A 27,730-nucleotide genomic window follows, 5' to 3' on the forward strand; every position below is an offset into this window, starting at 1 on the left:
TATGTTATAGTATTACTACTAAGTCATAGTATTTCTGCCAAATCATAGTATTTGTGCCAAAGCATAGTATTTGTATGGAGTCATAGTATTTCTTCTAAATCATAGTATTTCAATCAAATCTCAGTAGTTGTTGTTAAAACGCAATATTATTGCCAAATCATAGTATTTGTACCCAATCATAGTATTTCTGCTAAATCATAGCATTTGTGCCAAATCATGGTATTTGTGCAAAAACATAGTATGTCTGCAAAACCATAGTATATCTCTTATGTTATAGTATTACTACTAAGGCATAGTATTTCTGCCAAATCATAGTATTTGTACTAAATCATAGTACTTGTGCCAAATCATAGTATTTGTTGAACATCATAGTATTGGAACCAAAACATAGTATTTGTCCCAAAGCATCGTATTTGTATTGAGTAATAGTATTTCTTCTAAATCATAGTATTTCAATCAAATCTCAGTAGTTGTGTTAAAATGCAGTATTATTGCCAAATCATAGTATTTGTACCCAATCATAGTATTTTTGCCAAATCGTGGTATTTGTGCCCAATTAATAATTCTGTTATGTTATAGTATTACTACTAAGTCGTAGAATATCTGTTATGTTATAGTGCATCTGCGGAATATAGTATGTGTGCCAAATCGTAGTATTTACACCAAATCACAGTATTTTTGCTAAAACATAGTATTTCTGCCATATTGTGGTATTTGTGCAAGAACAATGAACTGTTATGTTATAGTATTACTACTAAGTCATAGTATTTCTGCGTTGTTATAGTATTTGTGCTAAAACGTAGTATCTCTGCCAAGTCATAGAATTAATGCAATTTCATAGTTTTTTTTTTAGGAAATCTGTTATGTTATAGTATTACTACTAAGTCATAGTATTTCTGCCAAATCATAGTATTTGTACTAAATCATAGTACTTGTGCCAAATCATAGTATTTGTTGCACATCATAGTATTGGAACCAAAACATAGTATTTGTCCCAAAGTATCGTATTTGTATGGAGTAATAGTATTTCTTCTAAATCATAGTATTTCAATTAAATCTCAGTAGTTGTGTTAAAATGCAGTATTATTGCCAAATCATAGTATTTGTACCCAATCATAGTATTTTTGCCAAATCGTGGTATTTGTGCCCAAATAATAATTCTGTTATGTTATAGTATTACTACTAAGTTGTAGAATATCTGTTATGTTATAGTGTATCTGCGGAATATAGTATGTGTGCCAAATCATAGTATTTATACCAAATCACAGTATTTGTGCTAAAACATAGTATTTCTGCCATATTGTGGTATTTGTGCAAGAACATTGAACTGTTATGTTATAGTATTACTACTAAGTCATAGTATTTCTGCGTTGTTATAGTATTTGTGCTAAAACGTAGTATCTCTGCCAAGTCATAGAATTACTGCAATTTAATAGTTTTTTTTAGGAAATCTGTTATGTTATAGTATTACTACTCAGTCATAGTATTTCTGCCAAATCATAGTATTTGTGTGAATTTGTATACTGTAATATCACTGTATTATGTAGTGGCTAAGTAGGGGCTGTTTACTAAGTGCATCAGTGTAAATAGGTCATCTCTTGTGTTGGAGTGCCCTCTTGTGGCGCCTTTTGGGTAGTGCCTTAGTAAACGGGAACCCTGTAAAAAGTGGCATCAGACTGATTTGTAGTGGAGGAATTTGTTACCAGTTTTCTTAATCTTTAATCTGTATGCATGTTGTAATGCATACCCTGTTCTTAATCATAGAAACCACACCATATCACCTCTCCACATCCTCCTACTGTATGCCATACCTCCCTGTACCATCCATCTGACCGCAATAAACTCCACCTGTGGTAATCTAATCCCTGGATGTCAGCCTCTCCTTCTGACCGAGGATAGTTATAGTATTTGAGCCAAATCATAGTATTTGTGCCAAAGTATAGTATTTCTTCCAAATCATAGTATAACTGCACAATAAAGGTTCTTGAGCCACATCAGTGTTTGTGCCAAATCTTAGTATTTCTTCTAAATCCTAGTAATTCTGCTCAATGATAGAATTTCTGCTATGCTTTAGTACTTTTTTCCTAGATTGTAGTACTTCTGCTAAGTCAAAGTATTTCATGTAAATCATAGTATTTCTACCAAGTCCCAATGTTTCTGCTAAATCATAAATAATGTTTTAGTACAAATTGTATGATTTGGTGGAACTTTCTGTGTTCCAGCACAAATGCTATGATTTGGCAGGAAAAAAATATTATTTAGTATAAATACTAAGTTTTAGCAGAAATACTATGTTTAAACTTTAAAAAATTCTGCTATTTCTGCTGATGTGTGTTATGACTTTTGACCATTGAAATGAATGGAACACATTATCAATGTGGTCACTGATTTTGCATGATGGGCTGAGCTGTGTTTTACCTCAGTGAGATAAGCATCCGTTCTCAGACTGGGAGGCCTGGGTTCAAATCCAGCTTATGGCAACATTTCTTTCACTTAACAGTTAAACTTTTTTTAAACTCTTTTCAACACAAATTTCATTTTTTTGACCCCTTTTCAGCAAAATTTTCGGTTTTTTTAACCCCTTTTCAGCACAAATCCAAACTTTTTCAGCTCTTTTTCAGCAAAAACCTCTTTTCAGCAGAATTCTGCTCATTCAACTCTTTTCAGCAAAATTTTCAGTTTTTTCTGCTGTTTTCAGAAAAAAAACTCTTTTCAGCAGAATTCTGCTCATTCACCTCTTTTCAGCAGAAATTCTGCTGATTGAACTCTTTTCAGCAGAATTTTCACCCCCTTTTTTTTTGCCCAAATTCTGCTAGCACAATTGTCAATCTCTCCACCTTTTCTTTGTGAGAAAGTGTTTGGCTCAGTGAGCTAAATAGCTGCCCTTTGACCAGGAGGCCAGGTTCGAATCCTGCTCAGGGCATCTTTTTTTTTTTTTTGTTGTTGTTGTTCCAACTTTTTCAGCTTTTTTCAGCAGATATCTTCAGCCGTTAAGGCATCCACACTGCATTTTCGCAGGAAATGCAAATTTTTCTAGTTATTTTTGTTGTTGCTGGGAGTTGGAACCATATTAGTTAGGTTGCTTAATATTTACGCTAAGTACTCTTTAAAATACCAGAATAGGGAGGATGGTGTAGGTTTAAGTTTATTAGATTGATCAGTATTGCTGAACTATGAAATATTTTTTTTTTTGCATATAGGTATAACAGAATAGCTTTAGTGTAGTTGTTGTTTTAAACTTGAGTATGAACTTATACAAAATGCAGCAAGATATTTTAAAAAAAACAGTTTTGTTGATTAAAAAACACTATATCGGATTCATATCGGTATCGGCAGATATCCAAATTTATGATATCGGTATCGGTATCGGACATAAAAAAGTGGTATCGTGCCATCTCTATCAAGGACACATCTAAAACCTGCAGGACACCCGCCCTAGAGGCCTGGAGTTCGACATCTGTGAGCTAGACGGTTAAAACTTAAACACAATAAAGTGTTCCAAAAGGACAATGATCGCTGGCAGACATCAAACCTGGTTTTAGGATGGATAAAGCAGGCCAACCTTGAACTTCTGGTCTTCTCAAAACCCAACTTCAACCCTATTGAAAGTTTGTGGAGCATGCATGCGTGGACCACGACAGGAAATCAACCAATTTAAATGAACTACACCAATCACTACTGAATGTCTTAGACTAAAATGGCTTCTTTCTCTCCAATTAAATTGGCTTGTAAGTTTTTGTGTGATCCTGCTGACAAACAGTCAGTCAAAGAAATGGCAATTATCACGATCTCCACCTCTGTTTATGCCTTGGTGGAAGAATTATAGTTGAGACACATTCAAATTTTGGCCTCATTTTGACCTCTGATGAAAACTAATGGGTTCACAAATGTGTGCATCAAATCTGTCAGTATATTTAGGTAGTAATTCATCTATCCTAAACCACAAAAGTCAATCTGAAAAATGGTGCTCAGTGTAAGACATTACATGGCTATCCACTCATTGGTGGTTGGGCTATTTCTCAATATAAACCTCAAATTGAAAACATGGCGAGTAGCCAAACATTAACCATTATCACCTCCATCTCTAAAGTAATAGGTTCCACTCCATCATGCATCCTAGACGTATTTGCAGCTGAAAGAGACTGAAGCATTTGCATGCACCCTGATGCTCGCTTTACAGAAGCTCTGCATGTGCGATTTTCCTGTTCTTTTCTTTTTATGTTAGCAGTAACTGAAGGAGAAATCACTAACAGTGGAGCTTGTTAGCCAGCAGGGTGTAATGTGCTGGTACAAGACGAGCAGCAGTTTAAACCTCACTGTCTCATCCCAGGCGGCACATCTTCTGCTTGGACACTTCGCATTAAGATCTGCAGAGCTACATCACAGCTCTAGTTGAAAAGCAGAGAAACTAACACACATGCAGATATAGATTTGCAGAGAAGCACAGAGCTGCCCACATAAACAAGCAAATGCACATAACAGGAGCAAAGTGCACACACACACACACACACACACACACACACACACACACACACACACACACACAAACACATTAATACAGACACATTTCACACAATATAAGAAACACAGTCTATCTCAATGACCCAAAAACATACGCAGATGTATAAACATACAGAGAAACGTATAAACGTAGATACAGCACATCAACTGCTGAACAGTTACACACATATATATACACTGTCTCCACCCTGTGGAGTGTCAGAGTCCAATATTACCCCTGCCACTGTCTTTAGCTCATCTCTATTAATCTCACAGTAGCGAGGCGTGGACTGGCAAGAAGCTCCACGTCGCTCTGTAATCTTCTCTTAATGTGCTGCACTCTAAGCCTAAGTGAACCCATTTGGAGTGACTGTGAGCAGACTGAGATTCCTCCCATGTTATCTGAACAAGTGTTACTAATGGGTTTATCAATTAGGCAAAGTCCAATAACTGCATGCCCGCAATCTCCTTTAAACACACTCCACTAATGTCGCCCTGAGTTCTGTGGTTAATGGGTACATGTGTACACGTGTGTGCTTGTATGATTGCAAGAACCATGACCAGTGCGTATGTATGTCTGCATTTGTGTGATTTATACTTCTCTGTGTGTGCGCGCGAGTGTTTACGCCGCATAAACAGATGAGCGGCTAATATGCTTAACATGCATATTTGGATCTTTGCATAACAAGTTGGGGAATTATACTGTTCAATGTGTGTTTGCACATAAATAAAATCCTTTTACGTATAAAATTGTATCAAAGATATCTCTGTCTCTGTATTCATTGCTTCCTTTTCTAGTGTATAGTCAATATGTATATGCTCCCAGCTTTGAATATTGTATGTGCGATGTATGCATGCATATTTTCTAATGACCAACTCTTTAAATTGTGGGAAAATATATGAAGTATGTTGTTGTTGTTTTAAAGGTGTTAATAGTTAATTTTGTTTTCTCATTTCACAGTAATGTAACTTGATTAAAGTTAGTACACTGGTCATTATTTTTAGTCATGTAGAGGTGGCAATGTTGGTCTCTCAGTTAGTTACTCAGTTGGCTGGTTCAGACTGAAATATGAAAGGAACTATTTGGAAAAAAAGCCGGGTGTTTTTTATATAGTCATCAGCCAGCTTTTTCCTTTAGTCACACCATGACGACATTTTTGTGTCTGAGCAAACAGTATTCAAAGCGATACATAAAGCGTGGTACTCACATTCATGTTCCACTCAGACTGAACAGACTAGAGCACTGCATGATCGCAAAAAGCATGGCAGCCCAGAAAACAGATTAAATCCTCTCTGTTGCAAAACCTGTCAGTGATGTATGAATGAAATAAAGCTAAGAATGAATGTGACTCGCATGTTAAACAGCCAGGCTATCTAAGGTATCGTCTATAAGGCCAATGAGTTTTATAAGCATGTTAATCCCACACGTATCTTACAATATGTATAATAGCAGTATCGTCACATGTAGGTCATTAAAAAAATCCCCTCTTGCTGTGTATGTATTTGTAAGAGGGCATAGATGACACTAACCTTCGCTGGTAGGCATTAATATCGGCGATATCATTGCTGACGATTTGTGTATGTGTGTGTGTGTGTCTGTCTGTCTGTGCATGTGGCACACTGGTTAAGTAAAGACCAATTAGAGTGAGTGGATTCACTATTTTTATGTGCACCAATAAGAATACAGGCTGATTACCCCTTAACCCCCCAGAGAGAAGGTTTTATGTAATATTTGTCTTTTCAATTCAAAGGATACAGACAGAAAGAGAGAATACTGGAAAAGGGAAGATAATAAAGTATTCTAGAAAATGATGAACATGATTTTCATGTCCAAAGTGAAACTGTTATATTGCAGCTGATTAGACACATAATAATCATTTATTTGTGGTCTTTACCATAAGAACAATGATTTTCTTCTGTCTAAGCAACATTTATAAAAAGCCAGCTTTTCAGAAATATTATTATCCAAAGAAAATACACTAATAAAACAGCTGATCGAATGCCGTTATATTCCAGACGGATGCTATTATCAAAATTCAACATATGGCATGAATTTGCCATAAAGCACCTAGAGCTGCAATGCATTGATGGCTAAACTGCCCAAAGAGACAAAAGTGCTTAAGAGATTTTATAAGTTCTTACTTGAGCAAAGGGAGCTAAATGATAAAATTGATCTGATCTGATCTCAGAACAGGTATGACTCGGGTTAAAGAGGAGGCAATCCATCTTTCTAGACAGCCAAAATAGTCAACTTGAAATGGATGGACAGAAAGGTGGACAACTGCATGTCCAAACTAGGAGGTGGAATCACAGCAAAGCCCAATGTCCATCTCCTCGTGAGCAAATGGATAGACAGATTGATAAATGGACTGAGAGAAACAGAGATAAAGTGACAGACACGGTGATAAAGTGAACAAACACAGACAGAAAGACTGACAAACAGGATGAGTGAAGAATTGATTTGGTCTCATGGTTCATTGGACAGCCGTCAAAATGGATGGAGGGAGACGGATGGCAAAACAGGCAGACAGGCCAACATAGACACTGACACCTTGACACAGGAACAAGTTGAAGGCTATTCTGAAAGCACAGAAAGCAATCCATAGAAGCTTCTTTATATCAGTACTTAAGAGAGTGCATGACCGCAATACCAGCAGAAAATCTTCTGTATTGCCAGTCTTGTTTTTTTTGACAGTCATGATCTCTTTTTTGAAAAAAAAAGATCACGACTCCAGGAAAACAATTAATCAATCATGAGGAGTGCAGTTTCAAGACAATTATAAGTGGAGATAACAGAGTGATTGACAGAGGCATAGAATCATTATTAGGCAGCAGTAATGGGTAGATTTTGTATCAATAACCCTGCGTATATGTTCACAATGAGCCAATCTGCAAAAAAAGGTTTAAACTGATGGTATGTGTGTTAATAGTGGAGGTGACAGTTGAATCAAGGATTTGCCTCATATTATAAAGACTGACTGCAACTTGACACAAGCAGCTCTGTGCATTGTAATAAATACTTTGCTAACGTATACATATAGTGGTGTTAGCCAGCTTATGTTAGAGCCTCCTTCATACTCTATGAACTATGCATGTCTGTACCAGATTTCATAGGAATCTCTTCAGCACTAGTTGCGATATTTCAGAAGCACAGTGGTGTACCAACAGGCTAAACACTTTTAATCAACAGTCACGTGGCCAGCATCGCTCGGATGCCGAGACGCATAGTTTGTAGAGCTTGCCGTCTTTCTGCATAGTCGATCGTTGCAGACCTCCAAACTTCACGTGTCCTTTAGATTAGCTCAAGAACAGGTTCGTAGACAGGTTCATTGAAGGTGTTGCCATAGCTGAGCAGCTGCATCCAAGCCTAACATCACCGAGCACGATGCAAAGCATCAGATGCAGTGGTGTAAAGGACGCCGCCACTGGACTCTAGGGCAGTGGAGATGTGGGCTCTGAAGTGAGGATTCACACTTTTCTGGGTTTGGTGTTTGCCAGGAAAACATTACTTGTGTGACCGCATTGTATCAAGTCCAGAGTTTGGTGGAGGGGGGATTATGGTGTGGGGTTGTTTTTCAGGAGCTTGGTTAAACCCCTTAGTGGAATGAACTCCTAATGCTTTGGCATATCAAGACAATTTTGATATTTCTTGCTCACAACTTTGTTTGGGGATGGCCCCTTATGACTGCGCACCAGTGTACAAAGCAAGGTCCATAAAGACAAGGAGGAGCAAATGTAGTGTGGAAGAACTGACTGGATTGCACAGAGTCCTGACATCAAAATGCCTTTGGGCATTCTCATGAAACATCAGTGTTTGACCTCACAAATGTGCTTCTGGGAAAGTGGTCAAAATTCCCATAAACACACTCCGAAACCTTGCGGAAAGCCTTCCCAGAGAGTTGAAGTAGTTAAAAAGGGTTGGTCAACATCCTATGGATGAAGAATGGGATGTGATGGCAATACAGTGTAAATACACATTACATACAAATTGTCTGCATATACTAAGGCACAGGAAGTTGTGGATGCTATACATTAGACAGGTTGTATCTGATTAATGAAGATAAAATAAAAATACTCTTGAATGTGCAAAAGTGAGCATAGTAGAATATATGGATTTGTGCGTCTGAGGGGAGAAAGAGTGAGACACAGAAAGAGCAAATGTGAGAAAGAGAGCAAGAAAGATATACAGAGAGAGTGAGAGAGAGGACCCAGTTCCATAAAGACGTGAGCAGAATGCAGTTGGTCTGAGCAAGAGAGGTGATATATAGTTTAGTCAGTAGCAGCGGGTCACGACAAAGCCTTTAACAGTAATGTCCTGGGAGTCGTCTCGCCCAGGGGACCCGCGCTCCATTTTACAGCCAAGCGACTGAGACTGAGAACGCTGCAGCATGACAGCTGGAGCAGTAAAGCCGGCCTCTAGTACCATCTATAACATGAAGGAGGCGTAGACGCACCCGATACCACCACAAAACACCAGGCTCGAGGCCACACCGACAGCTGGCGAGTTAGGAGGGATGAAGAATAAGGGGGCTTGGGAAATTGTACGAAGTGGCAGGCAAGACAAAGGAGTGAGAAGAAGAAAAAAGAGTGAGGAGATAAATTTGCAGATTCAGACAAAGGCAAAAAACAAATGCGTAGGAGAAAATAATGATCTACATCAAAGGAGGGACCAAAATAACAAATAGAGGAAAAGGAAGAGAGTAAGGGGGGAAAAAGGTAGGAAAGGATCAGAGGTGTAGAATTTTAATGTAGAAAAACAAAACAGAACACTGTTTATATCTGTTTATGTGTTCCTTTTAGTCGTAAAATCATCCACTAAATGACTCTGTGAATTGTTAAAATCATTAATATAAAGTAAATAAATAACCCCAGCTTTGTTTTGAACGTTTAAACAGTGCAAACAGGCATTGTGAGACAAACTGTATCATATTTTATACAAAACTGATTCTATTATAATAGAAATAATGACTAACAAAATAAATGAAAAGAAGAAAAAAAACTGCTTGTTTGACATAAAGCTAAAAGTTTCACCTAACTGCACCAAACTTTAGCAATAATGATCCTATGTAGGGCTGGGCCATATCATACCATTCACAGTAATACCGGTATAATGTTGGGCAACGATAAGAAAATGAAATATCGCGACAGAATATGGGTAAAACGCGCATGCGCAATGCCTTTGTTTTCATACACAGATGGCGGAAAAAGCATGGCGGAGAATGAGAAGGGCGAAAGTGGATCGTTGAATGAAACGGATGAACCAGAATTGGTTTGTAAAACTGCTGCAACTTCAGTGGTGTGGAACTGGTTTAGTTTTCGTCCGTCAGATACACAACAAAGCACTATTTTTGGTAGAGCATGCTAGCGGGCTGTCGTTATTACCGTGTTGTTTGGAAAATACGGCACACTTAAAATCAATCCTTTGATTTTTCTAATAATCGACAGTGCCTTATGTATGGATTCTGGTTGTGTTTACTGACCTCGAAACGATTTTATGTGGAACACGGCGCTCGAAAATCTGTCAAATGTTTTAGTACGGCTTTGCAAAGCTACGAAGCCGCAAACGCTTGATGGATTGTCGGAGCATTACGGCTACCATAGTCAGGAGCCTCGCGGAGTGATACGTACTGTGCTTCAACATAATATTACCGTATTGTGTGTGTATAACCTCTTTTTAAGTTTTGTGGATATCATACATGGTTATGCTGAGGATATGTCGGCCAATCTCCACTGAAAATGCCTTTTGGTTAAACTGTCAGCAAGGAATTTGCACTGTTAAATTTTTATGTAACTTCAATGCACATAAAAAACAGCTGCTTGTTGAAGTGAAAATAGATTGATGGGTTTTTTTTGGGGGGGGGGGGGTTGCACTAATAAAGTTGTGGAGTTGTAAAGTATTTTGTGTAGTGTCAATTATATCGTCAGTTATATCATTATCGCAAATTTTCAAATGTATATCAGGTCATATCGCCCTGCTCTAATCCTGTGTTTTTATTTTAGAATATTATGCATAAGGTCTTGAGACCATCTGGCCGTCACACCAACAACAATTTTTACTCCATTACTCAGCAGTTGTGAGATGGACCAGCCTATTTTCAAACATAAATACCGTAAAGTTTCACAATGTGTGTTCACAATGTTTGTGACGCACAAATACAGATAGAGACTGTCTATGCTATAGCAAGTGTCAAGACAACAATATTGGCTTTGTGAGATTTCCAAATGGTAAAGCAGTGCGTCTGCCACATACTAACATCAGCCAGCTAGCATATCTGCAAGGGCAATGTTTACACAAGCAAAAAATCCTAGTGTTAGCATGTTAGCATTTGCTAATTGGCAGTGAACTTTAAAAGAGGTTGTTAGCAATGCCTTTACCGATACTGAACAAATGCAGATGTTGGGTAAATGGATCACAACGTCATCAGGACATTCTGACTGGGCCTGGGCCTCTGTAAATCAGCATTCAGTTAAAATTTAAAGAGGCCTAGTCAGAGAAAATGTCCTCAAACAAAGGTCCGAAATATCATGCATTTCCATGCGCATGATAATTTAGTGTAATATATTTGAAAGTAGTCTAACAGTTTAATGTCTGTTTCCAGGGTTTTAACTGGTTTTAAAGTAAAATAAATAAAGTAGGATTCAACAATACGTCAATGTGTGCTGCTATTAATAAAATATTAAAGTAATAATAAAATGTTCTTTCCCTATTTTGAGTAAAATAATGTTTACAAGCAAAAATAAATAACATAGTTTTTGAACAATTAGTTTCTAGACAAAACTCTTCTTGCTCCCTATCTGTTTTCCTGACTTACTTCATCTGACTTCTGCATCTCAGAGTTTTCTGTTTTCACACATGCTCTGAATAAATGATTTCATTGGCTGAGTAGCATCATGTGGGATAAGTTAGAATGTACACGATTGGTCGGTGTAAATAACTTAACCCTTGCACAGATTAAAATAACCATACCGTAAATAATTATAAAAAATTGTCAAAATGTAGTAATATGTCTAGATCCGTAAATAAGAGCATCTGGGTCTGGACCGTGGTCTGCCTGTTGCTAACCTGAGCTATTGATGAACAAATCAGCAGTGAACATGTGACCTGCAGGGGGTGCTAAATGAAAGATCTGATGATCGCAGGTGTTATTAGGATTCACTATATAGGCAGCACAAAATTAATCCTACATAAATGAACACGATGTGAAATTCAATTTTATATCATTATTTGATTGTAGAATAAGTAGGAAGAAAAAAAACTCACTTTACTTCTAAGGCAAGAGCCAGAATCGCTGCAGCAATCGGAGCAGCACTGGATGTTCCTGGAAAGTGTGTGACACATCCATCACCAATGTTGGTCACAGTCACCTGGAGGAATCACAAAGGAACTAATTTTACATGATATATTATATTACATGTACCAGTATATATGCTGCAAAGGGGAGGTGCACGTGAGCTGTTTGCAGCTAATTAAGCCATTACTGGTTCCACACTATAGCAGCTACTGTGTCAACAGCGGTTCTTCTGTCATTAGAACACGTCAACACAATTTAACAGTAACAAAACAACTGCATTCTGGTCTAACCACCTTCTAATGTGAGGTGGTAAAGGGCAGACCTCCCTGCAGACGAGGGTGATATCACACTGATAAAATTGGCCTTACTGTTTCTGTAGCTGGCGCTGGATTTGTTCCTGGCTTTTCAGTGTTACCTCCGCCATCAACACCTCTGCTTCTTCCTCTCTCTTTCTCAGCCACTACAGCCACGCTTTACCTCCAATTAACACTCGTTGGCTCCTGCGTGTCTGCATGTGTGTGCCCAGCAGTCACCTAGGTCATTTGGCAAGTCTCTATAAATACCACACCAGTGGCTGCTCTTTAACAGGCTTCTTACAGCTCACAGGAGCCAAAGATCAGGGCTGCTGGCACTGATGTGCACACATACACATACTGTATATACATTCATTAATGATAAATACTGTTGTTAGATGTGTTGGGAGGTACACACACACTAACCAAAGGTAATGAGCTTCCCACGCTGGTCCCTGTCAGAGTGACGGCCATCACTCCAGGGCAGGGCTCTCCAAAGAAGGTGGGCTTCCCAGTTTGAGTGACGGCACCGATGGCAATGTTGTAGATGGAGTTAACATATCCATCTGCACCGCAGTGGTCATGCTGCATTCCACCATTACCTGCCGCCCACACATAGATGCTGCCCTTCCCACCTCGGCCCTGAGAAAACAAACAGTGGGATGTCAAAGAGAATGAAAAAAAGAAAGATCTCACATACTAACAAAAAACTGTATTTATATCTAAAACAAACGTTGTCAACAAATGTTTTATTGGAAAAGCTGTTATTGTTTTATGTGTACAACATATGTAAGTCTTTCATAAAATATCTTTTAAGCTGTTTGCTTTGTAGCTATTTTGATGGGTTTTGTCATTTGCATCCCAACAAACTTTCCTTTAAATTCTAGCACTGAAAGCTAAAGCACAATGCAAGCTTTACAATAACATACTGTTACTCCAGCTATGTGGTAGTAGTACTGTTTTTATTTTTCCTATCATAATGTAACATGGACAGTTTGTTCCTGTAATATGTATTATCATTTTATATGTATAAAAACCCATGTACCCTGAATTCAGACTAGTCTTTCTTGCACTTTTTTATATACATGGTAAAGGGAATACTGCATTCACAACACACTCTGATGATGAAACTAGCCAGATGTGATAAATTGCTACAACAATCTACAAAAGTCATAGGAGTCCATTGCTGGCTTATGCTAGCTTGGCTTTTTGTGAAAAGTTGTTCTCAAAAAATGCAAAAAAAATTTCAGTCTTGATGTTTTCCAACAAGAAAAGGCTAAAACCAAGATTCTTACAGTTCTCAAGAGAATGCAGCAGGAGGGAAAATGTCATGGTTTGATCCAGAATATGAAGCTGTATCCCGATCGCATACGTACATATTTCAAGATGTCAACTGGGACCGTTTGAGCTCTTGTTCCCAGAGTTGGGACAACATCTGAGGAGTCAGAGAAATCATTCCAGAGAGCCATGACCCAGACCAGTGTCTAGCTGTGTGTCTAAGTTAAAACAATATTATTTTACCATTTTTATATTCTGTACTGGTGCAAAATTTGAGCTATGAGTGCACTTTTTCCGGCTGAAAAAATGAATGCCGCAGATTCATTCAGCAAACTCACGTAGTCAAAATATTCTCACAAAACTTTACGTGTCTGGTGTTTAAAGGCCTTAGCAGAACCCAGTGTAATGAAAATACCATCACATTATAATGAGATTATGTGCTGCTTACTGCCCAACTGTCCATGGTCCAACCCACATGGTCCCTTGAGTTGCTACATTTTATGTCTTCTTTTTGGTGTTGTCGCATCCTGTGCTAAATTTAGGTCTTTTTAATGCAACATTTTTAATGCCTCATGAGGCGACTAAAATTTTCCTCAAATACTATTTTTTCCTCAAAGGCATCAGCACATGAACCTTCACAAAGGACAGTGTAAGGAGCAGCTCTCACAGGGCATCACTAAGACCAAAACAACTCAAAGCTGAAGCAGTGAAGAATAAATTAAGAAATATATTTTCTGTGGTGTCCACTTGATCTTGAAAGCCAGTACACCACTGAAAATCAGGCTCATTAACTTGTGAAAAAAATGCTGAAACTGAGGGACAGCTAGTAATTTAGCTCTTTTTTTAGAAAGAGCTTGTGGAAAAGGGGAAACATTTGAAACAAAAGGCCTTATCCAGATTCAAACCAGGAAGTTACCATTATCATCCTTAACCCTTAGTTTGCTAAAAGAGCACACTTTTACTGCAATATTGTCTTCAGAGGATGATAATCCTTTTTAAGAACCCAAAACATTGAGCAACCAGGATTAAAGTTACTCACATATGCTTGAAAATCAGTAAGCAAACCGTGTTTTGAACATTTTATCATAGAACTGTGTTTCCAGAGTCAAGAGTGAAGTTGTGCTTAAATTCTGTTCTTCGATCTTGGTTTATGGCACCAAAAAAACTGTAGTGCAGCAGCTGTATAAACATTTCTTGTGCTGTTTACTGAAGCTTAAAACTAAGACTTGTGCAAATAAATCCTTTACTGGCTTAGAAATTAGACTTACCGCTGAAGAGAATAACATTTCAGCTAAATTATGAATTGGTGATACTGGACATTGACGTTGTTGCCTTGGTGACAGGCACTTTCAAAGGAAATATAATTAAAAGCAGTTTTCTACTTTTCCAGAGCGGTAAAGAAGTAGCGAAACAGAGAAAACCAGAGCACATGGAAGATGTGAACAGGAAACACAGAATCTAATAACAGCAGTGCAATCTACAAGTACCCAAGAAGAAGTTTGACTGAGACAAGAGAAGATGTAGCCTCTAGCGCTATAAAAAGACGTGAAGCCAGTGGGCAAGTATCTTAACCCTGCATTATTATTCATTGCCACCAGGGGGGCAAAACCTGTGGTTTGGTCTCATGGAAATCTATGGAAAACCAACTCTCTGTCCTGATCTCTATAAACACTTTCCTGATTAGTTTATGGGTTATGGGCTCCTAAATTTGGGTTATCTACATATTAGAAAGGAGAATTGTCCAAGGTATGACATGTCAGTCACAAGTCATTAGCCAATGAGAGTGCAGCTTCACAGTCACCGTGCTTGTCACATCTGGTTTCAAAATACCAAGATGGTGACTGTGAAAATGCTCATGTGAAGGATTCAAAACTGGATGTTACAAACCAGCGAGCAACGCCATGATCGCTATATCCGTCTTTCTTTAAGTTTAAATGATGTCCCTGTGAATGCCAGGACCCAACATATCCCAGAAGAACACGGTCTCTAGAAGACTAGTGTTATTCTAGTCATCTGTCATTAGTTTCAGTGTCGTGGCTGATCAGTGTATTTTTTGTGTGGGAGGTCATGCTCTTACTGTCTATATGAACAAACAAAAATAGTCACATGTATTGGAAGTGAATACCAAATAAATGAAAGGCCTGGATTACAACACACACACACACACACACACACACACACACAATATTCATCTAAAAAACAAAACAAATAGTCTGTTTTGGAGCAGTCTGACTATGTGGCAAAAGTAGCAGATTGACTTTGTTACAGTACGTGTCATGAACGTACTCTCCGTAAGATATAAATAAATAAGGAAATGAGGATTTAAATCTGGCTAGGAAATCTGAACACTCGACATTTTGTCCTTCCAATCCCAGCTCCACTGACAGTGTGACTGTCGGCTTTACATCTGACAGACAGCAGTGTGAACTTAGAGATGAAAGCTGTGCCTTGTGAGCTCCTAGCCGGAGGGCTTGCTCTGTCAGGCTCTGCGGCCCGTCCATCTCGGCCCCGTCGTCCCTCGGGCCCCAACTGCAGACGTAGATGTCGATGAAGTGGATGTTGAAGGTCAGAGCTGTGGCCTCCATGGCATCCGTCACAGAGCCATCCAACAGGCGGATACCTGGTCACATCGAAAAGGTCACAGAGATCAGAGTTTGGAGGAAGGCTTGTGCAAAATGAAAAAAAAAAAGGAAATAGAAAACAACACAAACTATAGCTACATCTCATCCCCTCACTGTCGATATATTCACATTCCTCTGCATTTACTGATTGATACTTTCTGACCACCATTATAAACTGAATAAAATGATTAACGTATGTCTCAAAAGAAGTTACTTCATCAGTTTAACTGTGAAATAAGAGTTTGTGAAGCTCAGTACTTGCAGTGCAACTGTGTCTGCAGCAGCCATGAACTATTATAATGTAATGTCAGTGGACAGAGAAGCTACAGTGAGAGTGAGATTTTTCTTCCATTTGCCCCGAGGGACCCTGGGGGGTGTCACCCCAAGTTAGCATGCTATCAAAGCTGAGAAAAGCAGCCAAAAACATCCCAGTATATACAACCTACAGGGTGAAACTATGGATTACTTCACTTTACCCAACATTCGGTAAATCTGCTACTGGAAAGTGTGGAGTGTCAGCACTGCACAAGTTATCAACTGTTTTAAGATTTCTGATCGCAAAACTGGAGTACATTTATGTGGGGGTGGGTCTCATTTAGGACTGCAATCACTGATATATTTTTTAACTAACATTTAAATAGTGTATCATAACATTTTAAGCTGATGTGGTCCCTCCCACATCCAACAGATAAAGACTCACATTAATATTTATATACATCTTGAATCTAAATCCAGTATTCACCATCTTTTTAGTTCCTGCATGTCTCACTTTTAGCAAGTAAATGCTCACCAGCTAATCTCTATTTGTGTGAAAAAAAACATACTTAATCTTTTTTTTTTTTTTATTGAGAATGGCAGCTTTCAAAAATAAGTATACATTTTATTCAACAATTTGATAATGGGTTAAGAAGATTAATGGATGGATGGATGGGGATTTGAAAATAAATGTCATGTTTGAAATAATACTTCAAATAATCTCTCTACTATCGTGTTGGTCGTCACAGCTACTGTCTACCTGTGATGCAATTAAATTTGGAGAACTCAAATCCCTAATACGGCCAGTTGAAGTGACAGGGTCAGACATTGTGAAAGAATCCGATAGAGAAAATTTTTAATTGCATTAAATGTGTGATTTTTTTTTCTTTTTGATTTGCAGTAGAAACTATACAGTAATTAATCCAAACCACAAGTCAGATGTGCATTTAGGTTTCTGCTGCTTGTTGCATAAATTCTAAACAGTGGATGTGTCCTTTGTAATTGTAGCTTGACAACATCACTCCAATTAGAGACTGTGGATAGAACAAAAGACTGCTGTCATTAGATGGCAGCGACTAGAGACAGTGGAGTAAAGGAAGGTTTACAGGAAAAAAAGTCTCTTTCTTATTTATTAGACCTGGCTAGCATTAAAGAGTTGTTTTTTTACATTAAGAAATGGAGTTTCTGTGCTGAGATGTTAATATGCTCAAGAGCTGGGATATCTGACGAAGCAACTTTTCAGAATTAGGTCGTTGGAGAGGCATAGCCAAGAACCACATGTATTCAGCTTAGCATCTATTATTGCATGTACAGTCAGTTTAGATGAAAAATACATGTTTTCAGATGGAATAATGCACATTTTCTAAGGTTTTGAAAAGTTTGTGTGGTGACTGTGATGAAAAACAAGAACACAAATCGTCAATACAAACACTACAAACAGAGGCAAAGAACTTCACTTAGCCAGCTGTGTGACAGCTCAAGTCAAAACATGCATCTTTCATGCAGGTCTTGCCCCTTCGTCTCCTGTGTGCCATACAGACTGTTTATGAGTCAGAATCAAATGGAACCAACAAAGCAAAATCGAATCTAACTGTGGGAAGAAATTCGTGCTCTCGCTCCGTCAAACTGTTTTTCTTTCGCTCTCTTTTTTGCATGAGACGCTCATCTGCCTGTGACAAACGAGGACGGGTCAGAGATTAAAGATCACAGAGCAGAGTTCAAATGCCAGAGTTCAACTGAGGGATTCCTCTTCTCATTTTCTCTATTTCGTGCTGATGCCATCGCTGCATTAAACTCAGTTTGAGTCATTTAGGATCTGAGAGCTGCAGGAAGTGTTCTTATTCAAACACATTATGTACTCCTCATTAACTTGTGGGTTACAGCACTCTTGGTAAACCCTGTAAAAATCTTTGATTTCACAACGGGAAAATGGGCAATCTTATGTATTCAGTTCATTCATCCTTTTCCGATGTTACTACCAACACTAAAAAAGCCATTACACTAAAAAATGAACTGTTAAATAGGGGCAGCATGCCTGAATAGCACCCAGTCAATATGTAGTGACCTGTATTCGCATAAACCTAAAGCCATGTTCACTGTAAATATATACACAGGCGTTGAAAATTTATACCGACAAGGAAAACTTCACTGTGAAAATTTGGCATGATTTCCTGAGATTTTCTGCCACATTTTACAGTGTTTCTGCTCGACATTTTAATTTTCACCTAAACCAAACATAAAATCAACCGTTTTACTCAGCATCATTTCCATTTGCATCTGGAAATGATGCTGAGCATTTTTCTTTTCTCTCAAAAGTAATTCAGCATGTGGATGTGATATTTTGGTTTTTGGAATATTTGTTACTTTCGAGTTTCTGCCAGTAAAGGTGAGTTTGAATTATTTATCATTTCATAATAAAGTAAGTGAGACCTTGTAAAGTTAGAGCAGGTGTATTATGCATGCAGGGTTTTTCCTCCAAAGAGGTTTTAACCACAGGCAAAGAAAAATCACAGCATTGTGCTAAAATTATTTCCTTTCCTCTTTTTTTGTAAAAACTAGTGGTTTATAATTGGTCAGAAATGAATAGATTTCTGTTAGATAAGGTGCTGGCCCTACTGTCAATCCCCAAAGGTATACTGAGCACCACTAAAAAACCCTTTCTTCTGTCTTTACCAATAGAGCTGCACAGCTGTCCTAAAGTCACAAAGCATGCATTTTTCATCAAGTAAACGAATAATATTATTAATAATAATAATAATAATATAGCACCAATGTAGTATAACAAGTGTTTTAAAAACTGCTTCTTATGCCATGTCCTCGTTTTGGCCAGTGCAGCACACCCACAATGCACTGCCTCCTACGGTCTTTTTAAGGCTGTATTGTTTTCCTCACCTCCAATCCTGGCATTGAAGGCGATGCCCACACCACAGTAGGAGTTGTTGGCCTCCATGGCAACTTCCCCTGCACAATGGGTACCGTGACTGAGACAGAGGGGGAATAAGATGTTAGCCACATACAGAGACTAAATAAGCTGAGATGAGCGTTTTCTTTTTTGGGGAGGGGTTTTAGCCTGAGCACACGCAGTAATTATGGCATCTCCTCAATATGATTGGCTCACATTGTCAGAAAAGAACACTAAGATACTGGATGTCTGACCTCCAATAATCAAAGCATGAAAAAAACAGGTAATATGTTGTAGGTTGACACCAGACACGTGCAACGATTTAGTTTTGAAATCTTTAATTAGCAAAAAGAGAAATTGACCTTGATATCATGTCTTGAGCTACAGTTAGTCAGTTAAGCTTTTTCATGAAATGACAGCAGCAGACTTCCAGTGTAACATGATAGATCTCTGATTTCAGACAGGCAAACTCAAGATTCTCACATTCTAACCAACGTCCACTGATTCTTTCTCTGTGAGAGGACAGCTGTCGCTTGTTGCAGCCAGTTAAGCTAGTTTTAGGTCCAAGAATTAGCTCGATTGCTTAGCTTGAATGTTTGCGTCTCACGTTAGGGCCACTATACACGACGTTTGATCAGTTTCCTGGTTTTGGAAGGGAGAAATATAGGGATCGGATATCTAGAGGTAAGAGTAAAAGGACAGGAGTCATTACCTATTCTCCTCATTTCTGACAGGCATGGGATCGTGAGATGCACGCAGGTCAAAACTGGCACGGGCCTCCTGGAAAAGCGAGACAGAAAACAAATTTGGAGTAGTGTACGACAGCATAACCCTCAACACAAAACATCAGGATGACATGACAGGAAATGAAGCAATCCCATAAAAAACTCTCGATAGTGGCACTTGAATTAGACTGTCAACATTTTTCTTCTGACTGACGGCAATCACTGTCACTGAGGAGATGCTGCTGCGTGTCGGTGTGGTTTATGTGTGTGTGTGTCATAAAAGTGAACATGTTTGAATGACTTGTTTGCCAGTGTATATAGGCATAACGGGAGGAGGATGTCTTGGCAGCAGACTGTACAAGAGAGCAATTATGTATCTCCCTCTCTCTCTCTGCAGCCAGGCTTATCCATGCCAGACAATCTGCTGTGACAAAGTACAAGTTGGCCTGCACGCTTCAAACTGCCTATAGGATTATAAATGACAAGGCAGGAGCAAACAACGCTGCCACTTCACATATGCTTTATGGCCAGCCAGTGTAACACCAGCCTCGCAGCTTTATAACTATATGAAACTTTTATTGTCTCATCTTTTAACGAACAGAGAAGCAACTCTAGCTGAGAGAAAAGCCTCTAAGATAATGCTCAAATTCATTTAAGGCACATTGATTTTGAGTTTACTCACAAAGTTTTTCTTTAGGTCCTTGTTTGTGTGATCTAAACCTGGAAAAGAAAACAGAAAGAATATGATGGATTTAGTTTTGCAAGTAATTTTTCTGGTTAAAAGTGTATTTCTTATATTAGATCAGCACAGACCTCAATTTCTCAGTCAGTCAATATCATGGTACTTACAGTCATGTCAAAAAGAACGTGCGCTCTCTGTCAATACTAAGGATTTACATATGTAAACACGATGTTCATCTGTGGTGATGCACATCTTCTCATTTATTTATTTAACAAAAGGCTTTGCAGACATTTGTTTTTCTACAAAGCTCTCTTAAGGTCCTGCCACAACATTTCAATCAGGTTGAGCTCTGGACTTTGACTGGGCCATTGCAACACCTTGTTACTCCCCCCCCAAAACCATTCTGTTGTAGATGTGCTGCTGTGAGTGGGATCATTGTTTTCAGTTCTGCTCCTTGGCATCGTGTGAACACACACCTGAATGTTTCAGACCAGCAAACTGCCAAAACATCTGCTTTTACAGAAATGATCACATAGTTAATCACTGCATTTGATTAGGCAGCACCTGGATGTAACTAAATAATTGTCAACTCACACACTGGTTGTCCATTATTGTTAAATTATCACATGTAACATGTCAACGTTGTTCATCTGAGGTTCTATTGAAAAAAATTATAGAACCTACCAAGAACCAGATTATTTTTTGCCGTGTCTTAAATAAAAGAGGTTGCGCTTTCTTATTACAATGACTGTATCCTGTAATTCTTAACACTTCTTATTTTCTGTACTTCAGTGAAGGTCTGAGAAGGCAAAGGTGATGTTTCTCCTTGTCTATACAAGCTGTATGTTCAGAACACAAACTCATGTGATGACTCATTTCTAAGAAGCAGACTGACATCAACTGAGTCATCTCCAAAGTTAACATAGTTCCTGTCTCTGAGCTCACTTATACAGAGTGGTGGGCACAGACTATATGCCGGAGCTGCATAGACAGAACACATTTTACTCTGACCCTCTGAGGTTAACAAGTGAAAGTCCACTTAATGGTGTTTATATGAAAATATCAAATTCCAAAATGTAGAGGAAAATTCAATGAATACAAGGTAGAGAGCAAATGTGCGTCAGGAACTGAGACAATTAATGATCAACCCCAATATGCTTAAAGAGATCGCTTCCTCATTTTTAATGCCTGGTGCATTGGATAAGTGCACTTTTTATTTTATTACATTCTGTAAAGCAGTGCTGTTTCAAGTCATTGCAACTTGCTGTGTGGTAGACAGGTTATTAAAATTTTGAATTTTGAGTGCTCCACTAATTGGTGCAATTAATTTGCCAGAGTGTAGTGGTGAAGTCCATTTTTTAAAATCAACTTTTGTCAAGACCCGTGTTTTGTACGACGAAGCTTCGCACATGATTGATGAATGAGTGAACGAGTGACTGGGGACAGAACAATCCAATCCACCAAATCCGTTTGTACTGCCGTCCTTTTGATTTCTTATTCTTTTCTCTTACACTACACCTTTCTTTGCATCTTTTCATCATAGTCTCTCAACATCAGTTGCTTTTTGCTGGCTTGCCCCCTCCCATCGCCCCTCCTCTTCTCCCACCCCATCCACCGCCACCACCTCCATCTCTGCAGCATCAGGGCTCCTGTGGTCTCAGCGAGAGACAAACGAATGAGGGCCCCAGGAGGGCCGCGCCTGCTCTGCCACACATCACTCACTCTGTCTCTCAATCACACACACACACACACACACACACACACACGCACACACACACGCGCACACACACACACACACACACACACACACACACACACACACACACACACACAGGACCTGCCAGCCTTTGTCCCATGCAGGCAGTGCCTCCGGGTTGTCATGGTAACCTGCAGTCGGTCTCGCTGTGGAGGCCTGATTGTGTTGAGCTCAGGCGGGATGGAGCCTTGGGAGGGTGAAGCCTCATTGGAGCCTGCCATACTGTGCCATGCTGAGCTATGCCGTGCCAGGTCAACCTGCTACATCCCATATATAAGCACTGATTCTTTATTCTCCCCTGTGCGCTACTTTTCAATTGCCACAAATGAGTTTCACCTCAAACCAAGACCTTGCTAAAAGCCAGGAGACAGAGACAATAGGAATCAAATACTGGGCTAGAGCCATTTATTTGACTAGAACTGCCAATCCAGAAATACTGCATTTCACTTTCAGACTGATGACATGCAAAAGCAAAACTTGGAGCCAGTTTCATTTCAGGTTTTACCCAGAAAAACCTTAATTGTGTGTTTATTTGTTTGTTGGCTAAAAAATACACTCCAGGTACAGTGCGCTAAGTCTTCTGAACCAAAGTGAAGAAAAAAAGGAAAACTAAGAAATGTCATTTATTAAAATTCTTTCCTGAGTTAAGATTGTTTTGTCAAACTATTTCTAACCACAGTTAGTGAATTGTTGAACAAGGTGACACGGAACAAACGCAAAACAGAAAAATATAAATAAATAAAACATATGTGATTTTTTTTTTCAACCTCATGAGAACAAGAGAAAGATCTCCCTGGCAGACTTTCCTCTTGCCTGAGCCAATTTGGCTTTCCACACTGAAAACGAGGCCAAAAGATGATGCTGAGGAGGTTATTGCTGATTTAAAGTTTAAGGTGTGTTCAGTAATACTATGGTCCAATAAAATATCATCACATAGAATTAAAGAGCTATGAGTTTGTTTTTCTCAGTAACCCCACATCGTGCTATTTTTTTTTGTCTCAATTCCCTAAATTTCATCACCAGCGAAATCAGGAGAATCTAACTTAGCTTCTGCTCAAACTGATCAATTTTAAAGCTCAGAATCTCCGAGCTTTGATGCTTTAAGATGCTACTGATCATTTAAAAAGCACCAAAATATGCTGAAAGAACTCAGAAAGCACTGATCTATATAACCATGACTATGGTCAGAGAAGAGAACACCACGTGTTGATCTGCTCAACTCAGAATAGGAAGCTGTAGTTCACACGGACTCAACAAAATAGAAGACTGGAAAAATGTTGCCTGGTCTCAGTCGTCACTTCTGCTTTGACATTCAGATGGTAGAGTCAGAATTTGGCATAAAGAAAGCAGAAACATCAATCCATCCTGCCATGCATTAATAGTTCAGACTGCTGGTGGTGTAATGGCACACTTTGGGCCCCTATAGTACTGGCTGAGCATCATTTAAACACCACAGCCGAACTGAGAATTGTGGCTGACGCTGACCATGTCTATCTCTTTATGACCACAGTGCACCCTTCTTCTGATCGCTGCTTCCAGCAGGATAATGTCACAAAGTCAGATCTTCTCCAACTGCTTTCTCGAACATGACAATGAGTTCTCTGTACTTAAATGGCTTCTATGTTAAACGTTTCCAGAGGAATTAATGTAGGGAGTTCAGCCTAGTACTAGCAAGATGTGACTTAGAAAGTGACCACTGACTGTATACCATGATCTTAACATGAAGGGGAAGGAGGAAAATTTGTCTGTCAACATGGAATCAAGAGTGTGAAAATATTAGAATGGACAGTTTGGAAATGCAGCTCAAAAAGCAGTGCAAAGCTGCTGTTACCACAAGTGAAGAGAATGACTTTTCTGCAGGAGGCAACAGAGCTTGTTTTATTAAGAGTTCATATTTGTTTCATCTCAATTATAAGAGAGACTCCTTGGTGTGCATTCATGCATGTTCTGACTGCATGTCAGGAACTTGCAAAAAGACAATCGCATCGAGTCACGTCAGCATTTAAAGGCTGACACCATCACTTCAGCAAGTTTGTGATGGAGATATCTTTGGGAATTAACGTCAAGCTGTTCAGGGGGGAACAAAGTAACAAGTGAGGAAAGGACGAAGGGAGGAGGGGGTGAGGGGGAAAATGACTGGAACTATACAATCTCCACTTAAATACTCCTTAGAGTATGTGTGACTATCATAATTACAGGATGTTTTGGCATATAACAGGCATGTATATAAGATGATAGTTTGAAGAGGCTTACAAATAAAATAGTATTAAAAATATAGACTGGAGGGCACCAGTTTAGCTCACAAGTTGAGAAGGTCGGGTGGTGTTAGCTTCTTGCTAGCATCAAGTTGGAATAATTGACAAAGTATTTAACAAGTTTTATAAATTGTAATAATAACTTATGGCTAATATCAGTGCAATAAGATGCAGAATCGCCTGTTCCTGCCTAACTTCTCAGCTAAGGCTTTTGTGCTCGTGCACACATCAGCACAGCAGTCACATCAGTTATTTGTCATGCTAACTAGGTAGCCAGAGAGAGTTTGTAAGTAAATGTGACCTTCAATTAAACACATTTGTTGCTACAGTAGCATGAAATAACTGGCTAACTACTGTTATCTTGGAAACCTGTATCTGGGCTAAATCGACTTTACTATTTCACCAACTGCACTGTAAAAACAAAATTGTAATATAAAAGTATTTTACTGTGTATTCTTCTAGAATATCATTAAATTTACGTCAATAGACTGTGATTTTACATTTCAAATGTAAATTAACGTAAAATCACTGTAAATGTAATAAAACATAATTTTCTTGTTTTTTAAATGTATTTGTCTGTACATTTGCACATTTAGATTGTTAAAATACATTCACAAATGTATCAGAATTTCACAAATATTTGTCCGTTATTTGAAAGATTGAACTGTTAAATTCAAATGTAATGCTATGGAAAAATATATAAAATGATTCTTATAAACTTTTGGCAGTTGGCAGTTGGCCTTGTGATCAGAAGGTTGCCGGTTCAAGCCCCGGCTCGGACACTCTCGGTCATTGTGCCCTTGGACAAGACACTTCACCTACCACCTACTGGTGATGGCCAGAGGGGAATTATAAAGTGGAATTGTAAAACGCTTTGAGGGTCTCAAAAAGCGCTATATGAATGCAATCCATTATTATTTAAACCAACTGTTAACTGTATATTTCTGTACATTTAAGTATTTTTATTCATATTGCCACATTCATTGACCTTGTTTATAGGTAATTTCATTGTTTAATCACATTAAAATGTTCCTAATTTAATGTTTAAAAGCACTTGAAAAAGGCTAAATTCCATGTAAAATTAGGGCAACAAACTTTTTAGGATTTTTTTTTTACGGTGTGGACCCATGTCCTCATTTTAGGTTTGACAGCGTTTTAGTAGGTAAAAGTGAATGCTTTGACGTGAACTGAGCTGCGGTTTGGGGAATGCCTCGAAGCGGACTGGCGATGGCTCCCGGGCCTGGCAGATCCCCCATGCACTAAATAGAAATGAACAAGTTAAAGATTTGAATACAAGGAGGGAGGGAGGCTGGGGCACGTAAACGGGAATGAACTGGGGGAACCTATATACATGACAACCGGAAGGAGCGTGTTTGGAGGCGTGGTCCTGCTCCTGAAATTCGGATGAATAATCTCCAATTATGATTGCCTCACACACCACTGTACCACATCATCAAACATAATTTCACTAGAGACATTCTGTGTGAAAAGCAAACTCGAGTTTGTAAAGTAAAAAGCACCAAATACCAATTGGATCTCAAAAAGGCTCAAGTCCACATTTTACTAATAATTCCAGAACTTAAATTGTATTCATTTTGAGTGATTCAGAGGTCAACTTACTCTTATTATTTTCCTTTGTAACCCAGTTGCAGTTCAACAGTTCAACAGTGCTTCTGTGTTATTTTGGATAGTGTTGCTCATTGGATATTTTGCTTGGAGTTACTTTGGATGGTTGAACACATCACGCTTCATTTTTTCTAGTTTTCTCCATTTGTACATAAGCTCCACCACGGGTGCTCTGAGGACTCCCGGAGCATTAGAAATTTCTTTGTAAGCCTTCACAGGATGATGTTTTTCAAGCACATTCATCCTGATGTCTTCTGAAATTTCTTTTGGCTCACTGTGTTACTGCTGAGACATTTTAGCCAACTTCATCCCTCTGTCCTATTTTAGTAACGATTTTACAGAGCAGGACTGGTAATCAGATCTTGCTGTCTCCAGCCCACTTGCTAGGGACAAGGGAATTTATAAAGTTTCACAAAGGCCCAGGTGAAATTAAATACCAATTTTAGCTTAGTACATAGAATTATAGTGTTAACAACTTGTAATTTGTGTTCAGTCAGTTTGTCTTTATGCTAGATTTTATACAGTTTAGTATGAGATAACAGAGCTAAGCACGTGTGAATGTACATGGAGGTATCTGATTGTGCAGGGGACAGAGGTGTATTAGGCGAGAGATTGAGACACGTACAGCATAAGTTGGTGTGTCAGGGGGGTCAATTTGAGCGTCAAAACACACGCCCTCAAGTATTTTCAAGGATGATCCAAGTGGAAAAATGCATTCAGCCAGGTGTATTCACTCAGGTAGCACCATACTGCCATAAATACAGCCATAAACACACTCCAACACAGTCCAAGGTCTTCTGAGTGTGAAAGTAAAAAGCCACGTCCCACAGTTAGATGGAACACTGTAGGTGGTGGAGCCAATGCAAAACCTTCCATGAATACAAATGCTTTGAACCTGACTGACCCAGTCGAGATTGTGACTGTGCGTGTGTGTATGTGTGCGTGCTTTTTTTTCAGCTCTGCACGTGTGTCAGCATTCAGCAGCAGCAGCAGCTGCACTCCATCTCCTTGCTCCTGCAGAATTCACAACGGTCCTCAGGGTCAAACACACACACAAATCAGACATCGAGATGTGTCGGAGGCCATTTTGAGCCGACAGTGAGTCGTGCCTGAGCCGCCGCAGAGAAAATGAGCCGACATGACTTCAGAGGAGGCCCCAGCTACACCTGACCCCCCCTCCATCCCCTTCACACTTTGTCTGTTTCTCGCTTCTTAGCTCTTCTCTGTCGGAGTTGTTACACCCCCCCCAAACAAAAAAAATCCACCAGAAGTCAGTGGGCTGCCACAAAGACATGAAGATGGAGAAGGGGAGAGGTTAAAACACACGAGGGAGGAGATAAGCCATAAAATTTTGATATCAACATTTCTGTAAGGAAGCTTCACATGGCTGATGATTTGCATATGTGACTGTGAAAGAAAAAAGGAAAGGTGTGTACAGTACGTGCATGTGTGCATGTGTGTGAGAGAGAGAACTGCTTAGAGACAGGGGTGTGTATCCACCACCCACAAAGGGTGAGACTTCCTGGCCCTCCACCTCCGTCTCAT

At 39.0% G+C, this 27,730-nt stretch overlaps 2 protein-coding genes across 2 annotated transcripts in view; both read right to left on the minus strand.

Moving 5' to 3' along the window:
* Positions 1–12,727, minus strand: part of LOC146698347 (furin-like) — a 78,369-nt gene extending 65,642 nt beyond the window's left edge. The window contains exons 1-2 of the mRNA XM_085473435.1: positions 12,512–12,727; positions 11,762–11,865 (exon numbers count right to left, since the gene is read on the minus strand). Of these exons, the coding sequence (XP_085329561.1) occupies positions 11,762–11,865; positions 12,512–12,676 (269 nt within the window). The 5' untranslated portion in view covers positions 12,677–12,727. The remainder of the gene's footprint in view (positions 1–11,761; positions 11,866–12,511) is intronic.
* A 2,396-nt stretch (positions 12,728–15,123) lies between these two features.
* Positions 15,124–27,730, minus strand: part of LOC146698348 (neuroendocrine convertase 1-like) — a 110,148-nt gene continuing 97,541 nt past the window's right edge. Inside the window, exons 4-8 of the mRNA XM_085472788.1 lie at positions 20,549–20,586; positions 19,854–19,921; positions 19,132–19,220; positions 15,749–15,983; positions 15,124–15,178 (exon numbers count right to left, since the gene is read on the minus strand). Of these exons, the coding sequence (XP_085328914.1) occupies positions 15,124–15,178; positions 15,749–15,983; positions 19,132–19,220; positions 19,854–19,921; positions 20,549–20,586 (485 nt within the window). The remainder of the gene's footprint in view (positions 15,179–15,748; positions 15,984–19,131; positions 19,221–19,853; positions 19,922–20,548; positions 20,587–27,730) is intronic.

Source organism: Copadichromis virginalis, linkage group LG11 (genome assembly GCF_057382275.1).
Source record: "Copadichromis virginalis isolate Kocher_CV1m ecotype Utaka linkage group LG11, C_Virginalis_male_GT1.1, whole genome shotgun sequence".
Classification (NCBI taxonomy): Eukaryota; Metazoa; Chordata; class Actinopteri; order Cichliformes; family Cichlidae; genus Copadichromis; species Copadichromis virginalis.